At 45.7% G+C, this 8,128-nt stretch overlaps 1 protein-coding gene across 3 annotated transcripts in view; it reads right to left on the reverse strand.

Annotated features, from left to right (window-relative positions):
* INTS13 (integrator complex subunit 13) overlaps positions 1-8,128 on the reverse strand; it is a 57,291-nt gene that overhangs the window by 48,471 nt on the left and 692 nt on the right. For 2 of the 3 annotated variants that reach the window (XM_060258123.1, XM_060258124.1), the window contains exon 2: positions 1,582-1,813. In XM_060258123.1, the coding sequence (XP_060114106.1) occupies positions 1,582-1,813 (232 nt within the window). Of the gene's footprint in view, positions 1-1,581; positions 1,814-8,128 lie in introns of those variants that run through there. The other variant, XM_060258125.1, reaches the window with a different exon arrangement.

The following is an 8,128-nucleotide window of genomic DNA, read 5'->3' on the forward strand; positions in this document are numbered from 1 at the left end:
GCAATTCTCATCAACTGTAACTCTCTTTTTGTTTCTTTCTTTCTCAATTCCATTCCCATTTTGGGAGTTGTCTTAATCTTAACATCTTTCTCTTTCGCCAACTTAGCCATTTTAATTCCCCACTTTATCTTCCAGATCTCTACTTGATCTGAATTCATAAACACCTCAGTTTCTGTGCTTCCCCTACAGCCACCAACTCAGCTTCAGTCCCCTTGACTGCTTTTATTTGGTTTCAGAGGGTGGATTAGAACACAAAGGAGAATGAATTAGAGATATTTATATTAGAACATTTGGGACATGATTTTGCAACACTGGTAGATGCAAGTTAGAATTTCTCATGTCATAAAAGTGTAAGAGAATCTGAGTCACTCTTTCAGGTAGCATGTGACTCAGAATAGGTAAAATATATGAAAGCTTGCGTACACAATGAAAAACATAACAGGATGCAGCCCAGTTAATATCAGTGGTAATTGTACTTGTATGCACCACATCCCTTCCAGGTTTATGGCCACAGGCAAACAAGAACCAATTACCCTGGTTCAGAAGATATCCACTTGGCCAAAGTACAGAAATAAGATTGCTGTTCAGTGTCTGATGATTAATACATCAAAGTCAGTATTGTCCACTCAGACTGGCAGTGGCTCTCCAGGCTCTCAGGTGTCTTTCAAACCATGCGCTACATGAAGATGATCTTTTTAACTGTAGGTGCCTGGAACTGAACCCTGACCTTCTGCATACCAAGCAGATTTTCTGCCATTGAACCAAGGCCTCTCCCCTCTGATTTTCTACCATTGAACCAAGGCCTCTCCCCTCTGATTTCACTAACTCTACTAGGACTGAACTGTTAATTGCACATCAGCAGTTTTTGAACGTCCTAAAAGCAGCGTTGGATCACACTGATCTGTTTAATTAATGGTGGCACCATTCCCTTGCACAAGAAGCTCATTGGCTAGCAAAAAAGCCAGAAGGTGTCATCTTCCAATGCAAATATATGGGATCCAATCCAATATCTTTTCTAATACATACTGTTATTTAAAAAACACGAAAGCCTGTTGAAAATTTCTTCTAAATCAAATTTGAGAAAAACAATTCCAAGAGGCATCCATCTGACCACTCAGTTCAGAGTAACTACGATTTCTTCGCTGTGGGGCCTTATAGCCTATTGTCCACCTCACCTATATCTCCTGAATAGAAGAAGATATTGGATTTATATCCCACCCTTCACTCCAAAGAGCGGCCTATAATCTCCTTTACCTTCCTCCCCCACAACAGGCACCCTGTGAGGTGGGTGGGGCTGGAGAGGGCTCTCACAGCAGCTGCCCTTTCAAGGACAACCTCTGCCAGAGCTATGGCTGACCCAAGGCCATTCCAGCAGGTGCAAGTGGAGGAGTGGGGAATCAAACCCGGTTCTCCCAGATAAGAGTCCGCACACTTAACCACTACACCAAACTGGAATAGACCAGCTTAGGATGGCACAGTAAATAAAAACAACAACTAGCTGTACATCTAGACAAGACTGTGGCTGTAAACCGGAAAACACATCTTTCCCATAACTACAAAATACGATTAACAGCAACTTACTAGTTTTTTAAAAGGAAATATATCATACATTATTCTACAATATTCCATGGATGACTCCACTGAACAGGTCCATAGTGATCTTGATATAGGTGCAAGAGGGATGATTCCTTGTGTTCGATTCTTGATTAGCATATCAAATTCAACATGCTGTTTGCAAGATTCTGCCATATATGGGCAGTGATCCACCACGAATACAGTTTTGTGAGACTCTGAGAAAAGTTTCATTTTCTTTCTAAAATAAATAAATGCCAGAATTAGGAAACTATTATGCAAATTAAAAATTGAATACTACTAAATGAATTACACAACAATCAAGCAATTTACAAGAGTGGTCACATATTTAAGATTTTTTACATAACAGTTTGAAAATATCCAAGATCTAAAACATTTTCACTCAGTAAAAGCAGATGTATAAAATAGCAAAAGAAACGACAAATTGTATGCAATATTTTAAATTTTCAAAGCATTGTGTACTTAGCTGATTGTATTTTTAACTAAAACATGTTCTGCCTCTTGCAGTATGCTTCCAAAGTGGCTTACATTTCACTATAATAATCACAAAGTCTAGTAAATTAAAAACAAAAACAATAAAACTAAACAAAAGAGAAACAGAAGAGCAAACACAAATCTAATCCCTGAAAGCAGATTTAAAAAATGCCAAATGCTCTGGAATTTTAAAGAAGTCATCCCAAAACAATAAATAAGAAACCAAGTGAACTTCTGTGGAGAAGGTTTTGATGCCACTGCTGAGAAGGCCCTATCATCATGCATGCTTTAGATAGCAGAGACACATGGAACAGAGCTCAAAAGAGGATCTCGAACTACAGAGAGGCTTATATTAGAGAATGCAGGCCTTGAAGTACTCTGGACTGAGACCATCTGGTCTTTAAAGGTCAATGGCAGCATTTTGAATTGACAGCTAAAGAAGATACTGCAGATAGGGATGAGCATGGACCAGGAAAATGTGGCTCAGTTCACGGTATGTGTGGTTTGTAAACCATAGACCATCATGAACTTTCTGATGCTAAACAAAATTGGTTCATAACACAGTAGACCACCCCCTCCTTAGCATGATAGAGACAACAAACTCACAGCAGATCTTTGGCTGACTCTGCTCTACCTGCCCTCCAAGTTTGGTGAGAATTGGATTCATCGGGTCTGAGTCACAGCTCCCACTCCCCCAAAAAGGCACCCCCATTGTTCCCAATGGAGGAAGGAAGGAAGGAAGGAAGGAAGGAAGGAAGGAAGGAAGGAAGGAAGGAAGGAAGGAAGGAAGGAAGGAAGGAAGGAAGGAAGGAAGGAAGGAAGGCTGATCTGAGAAGTCTAATATCGAAAGATATTTTGGGGGGGGGGGGGGAGTGTGTCTTATGGTCCGAAAAATACGGTACTTCCAAGATATTCTGCCAAAGTAAAGATGTCTCTCCATTAGCAGTTTTGAATCAAAAAGCACCAACAGTTAAAACCACCTTTAAAATGTATTCTTCTTCATCCCTATTCAAAAACCATCACTAAATTGTTTAGAGTACTCAGTTCTATGAAGATCTCTCCCTATAAACACTGTTGTTTATAGCTCATGCATTCTCTCACCCAAAGTAGAAGACACACCTGCTGCGAACAAAGAATGTGAAAGAGGTTAACAGGATACTTGGGTTTCTCATTTCCTCTATTACTGATGCTAGCTTTTGAGTCACACAACATATGCATCTTAAATGACATGCATGGCTGCTTTGTGGCTCTTGCAAGCACATGGAACACTCACACGAAGCAGATAATAGGCCCATCAAGGTCCATTACTCCCGTCTAGTCTAACTATCAGTAGCTCTACGGGATCTTATGTAGAGATCTTTCACATGTATCCGATTCTTTTAATCGGAAATGCCAGAGATTGAACCTGTAGCCTTCTGAATGCCAAGGAGATACACCCTTGGCTGTGGTGGAAAACACTGCCTGTTCTGTGGAGCCAGCGGGAAGGTACACGTTTTCTACAATGCGTATTTCCCTTGTGGTTTAATAGGGCCAACATCTGTGCATTTGCGAATCCACAACGTGAGGTTTCTCTACCTATCGTCCGCATCTCTGTTTAATCATGAAGATACTGAAAGATACGGAACTGCGCCAAGAACTTCATAAGAACATAAGAGAAGCCATGTTGGATCAGGCCAATGGCCCCTCCAGTCCAACACTCTGTGTCACATAAGAACATCAGAGAAGCCATGTTGGATCAGGCCAATGGCCCCTCCAGTCCAACACTCTGTGTCACATAAGAACATAAGAGAAGCCCTGCTGGATCAGGCCAATGGTCCCTCCAGTCCAACACTCTGTGTCACATAAGAACATAAGAGAAGCCATGCTGGATCAGGCCAACGGCCCCTCCAGTCCAACACTCTGTGTCACATAAGAACATCAGAGAAGCCATGTTGGATCAGGCCAATGGCCCATCCAGTCCAACGCTCTGTGTCACATAAGAACATAAGAGAAGCCATGTTGGATCAGGCCAGTGGCCCATCCAGTCCAACACTGTGTTACATAAGAAAAGCCCTGTTGGATCAGGCCAGTGGCCCATCCAGTCCAACACTCTGTGGCACATAAGAACAGAAGAGAAGCCATGTTGGATCAGGCCAATGGCCCATCCAGTCCAACACTCTGTGTCACATAAGAACATAAGAGAAGCCCTGTTGGATCAGGCCAGTGGCCCCTCCAGTCCAACACTCTGTGTCACATAAGAACATAAGAGAAGCCATGTTGGATCAGGCCAGTGGCCCATCCAATCCAACACTCTGTGTCACATAAGAACATAAGAGAAGCCATGTTGGATCAGGCCAGTGGCCTATCCAGTCCAACACTCTGTGTCACATAAGAACATTTTATTTATTTATTTATTTATTTATTTAGAATTTATATCCCGCCCTTCCCACGAATGGCTCAGGGCGGCTTCCAATAATGAATCCAACATAAAAATTAAACAATATTTAGACATGTAAAGGGTTAAACATTTAAAACAAATAAAACAGATAAAACCTTAAAATTAATAAATAATCCATATGTATATAAAAGAGATCTGGCAAGTACGTTAAGTTCTCAAGCTAGGTATAGGCTAGCCGGAAGAGGGTCGTCTTACAGGCCCTGCGGAACTGGACAAGGTCCCGCAGGGCCCTCACCTCTTCCAGCAGCTGATTCCACCATGTAGGGGCCATAACAGAGAAAGCCCTTTCTCTGGTGGATTTCAAGCGGGCTTCTTTCCGCCCAGGGACAGTAAGGAGATTTTGTGTTCCCGACCTCAGTACTCTCTGGGGAACATGCGGGGAAAGACGGTCCTTCAGGTAGACAGGTCCCAAGCCATATAGGGCTTTAAAGATGATAACCAGTACCTTGTACCGGACTCGGTACATCACTGGAAGCCAGTGCAGGGTCCGAAGGCCCAGCTGAATGTGTCCCCACTTTGGGAGACCCAGTAACAGCCGGGCCGCGGCATTCCGCACCAGCTGTAATTTCCGAGTTGGGGACAGGGGCAGCCCCATGTAGAGGGCATTACAGTAGTCCAACCTCGAGGTGACCGTAGCATGGATCACTGTTGCTAGGTCGTCGCGCTCCAGGAAGGGGGCCAACTGCCTTGCCAGCCTAAGGTGAAAAAACGCGGACTTGGCAGCGGCTGCTATATGAGCCTCCATCGTTAGGGAAGGCTCCAATAACATAAGAGAAACCATGTTGGATCAGGCCAATGGCCCATCCAGCCCAACACTCTGTGGCACATAAGAACAGAAGAGAAGCCCTGTTGGATCAGGCCAGTGGCCCCTCCAGTCCAACACTCTGTGTCACGTAAGAACATAAGAGAAGCCATGTTGGATCAGGCCAGTGGCCCCTCCAGTCCAACACTCTGTGTCACATAAGAACATAAGAGAAGCCATGTTGGATCAGGCCAGTGGCCCATCAAGTCCAACACTCTGCGTCACATAAGAACATAATGGAAGCCAGGTTGGATCAGGCCAATGGCCCATCCAGTCCAACGCTCTGTGTCACATAAGAACATAAGAGAAGCCCTGTTGCATCAGGCCGGCGGCCCATCCAGTCCAACACTCTGTGTCACATAAGAGAAGCCATGCTGGATCAGGCCAGTGGACCCTCCAGGCCAACACTCTGTGTCACATAAGAACATAAGAGGCCAGTGGCCCATCAAGTCCAACACTCTGCGTCACATAAGAACATAATGGAAGCCAGGTTGGATCAGGCCAATGGCCCATCCAGTCCAACGCTCTGTGTCACATAAGAACATAAGAGAAGCCCTGTTGGATCAGGCCAGCGGCCCATCCAGTCCAACACTCTGTGTCACATAAGAGAAGCCCTGTTGGATCAGGCCAGCGGCCCATCCAGTCCAACACTCTGTGTCACATAAGAGAAGCCATGCTGGATCAGGCCAGTGGCCCATCAAGTCCAACACTCTGCGTCACATAAGAACATAATGGAAGCCAGGTTGGATCAGGCCAATGGCCCATCCAGTCCAACGCTCTGTGTCACATAAGAACATAAGAGAAGCCCTGTTGGATCAGGCCAGTGGCCCATCCAGTCCAACACTCTGCGTCACATAAGAACATAAGAGAAGCCCTGTTGGATGAGGCCAATGGCCCATCCAGTCCAACACTCTGTATCACATAAGAACATCAGAGAAGCCATGCTGGATCAGGCCAATGGCCCCTCCAGTCCAACACTCTGTGTCACATAAGAACATCAGAGAAGCCATGTTGGATCAGGCCAATGGCCCCTCCAGTCCAACACTCTGTGTCACATAAGAACATCAGAGAAGCCATGCTGGATCAGGCCAGTGGTCCATCCAGTCCAACACTCTGTGTAACATAAGAACATAAGAGAAGCCATGTTGGATCAGGCCAGTGGCCCATTCAGTCCAACACTCTGTATCACATAAGAACATAAGAGAAGCCCTGCTGGATCAGGCCAATGGTCCCTCCAGTCCAACACTCTGTGTCACATAAGAACATAAGAGAAGCCATGCTGGATCAGGCCAACGGCCCCTCCAGTCCAACACTCTGTGTCACATAAGAACATAAGAGAAGCCATGCTGGATCAGGCCAATGGCCCCTCCAGTCCAACACTCTGTGTCACATAAGAACATCAGAGAAGCCATGTTGGATCAGGCCAATGGCCCATCCAGTCCAACGCTCTGTGTCACATAAGAACATAAGAGAAGCCATGTTGGATCAGGCCAGTGGCCCATCCATTCCAACACTCTGTGTAACATAAGAGAAGCCCTGTTGGATCAGGCCAGTGGCCCATCCAGCCCAACATTCTGTGTCACATAAGAGAAGCCCTGTTGGATCAGGCCAATGGCCCCTCCAGTCCAAAACTCTGTGTCACAGAAGAACATAAGAGAAGCCCTGTTGGATCAGGCCAGTGGCCCATTCAGTCCAACACTCTGTATCACATAAGAACATAAGAGAAGCCATGCTGGATCAGGCCAATGGCCCCTCCAGTCCAACACTCTGTGTCACATAAGAACATCAGAGAAGCCATGTTGGATCAGGCCAATGGCCCATCCAGTCCAACGCACTGTGTCACATAAGAACATAAGAGAAGCCATGTTGGATCAGGCCAGTGGCCCATCCAGTCCAACACTCTGTGTAACATAAGAACATAAGAGAAGCCCTGTTGGATCAGGCCAGTGGCCCATCCAGCCCAACATTCTGTGTCACATAAGAGAAGCCCTGTTGGATCAGGCCAATGGCCCCTCCAGTCCAAAACTCTGTGTCACAGAAGAACATAAGAGAAGCCCTGTTGGATCAGGCCAGTGGCCCATTCAGTCCAACACTCTGTATCACATAAGAACATAAGAGAAGCCATGCTGGATCAGGCCAATGGCCCCTCCAGTCCAACACTCTGTGTCACATAAGAACATCAGAGAAGCCATGTTGGATCAGGCCAATGGCCCATCCAGTCCAACGCACTGTGTCACATAAGAACATAAGAGAAGCCATGTTGGATCAGGCCAGTGGCCCATCCAGTCCAACACTCTGTGTAACATAAGAACATAAGAGAAGCCCTGTTGGATCAGGCCAACGGCCCATCCAGTCCAACACTCTGTGTCACACAGTGGCAAAAAAAAATTATATATACACACACACTGTGGCTAATAGCCACTGATGGACCTGTGCTCCATATTTTTATCTAAACCCCTCTTGAAGGTGGCCATGCTTGTGGCCGCCACCACCTCCTGTGGCAGTGAATTCCACATGTTAATCACCCTTTGGGTGAAGAAGTACTTCCTTTTATCTGTTTTAACCTGTCTGCTCAGCAATTTCATCGAATGCCCACCAGTTCTTGTATTGTGAGAAAGGGAGAAAAGGACTTCTTTCTCTACTATCTCCATCCCATGCATTATCTTGTAAACCTCTATCATGTCACCCCGCAGTCGACGCTTCTCCAAGCTAAAGAGCCCCAAGCGCTTCAGCCTTCCTTCATAGGGAATTCAGGAGTTCGGCAGGAGCGCTCCCCTCGGCCCAGGCACAGCAGCTTGCAAGGGGCCTCCACGGGGCTTAGA

This window comes from Heteronotia binoei, chromosome 17 (genome assembly GCF_032191835.1).
Source record: "Heteronotia binoei isolate CCM8104 ecotype False Entrance Well chromosome 17, APGP_CSIRO_Hbin_v1, whole genome shotgun sequence".
Classification (NCBI taxonomy): domain Eukaryota; kingdom Metazoa; phylum Chordata; class Lepidosauria; order Squamata; family Gekkonidae; genus Heteronotia; species Heteronotia binoei.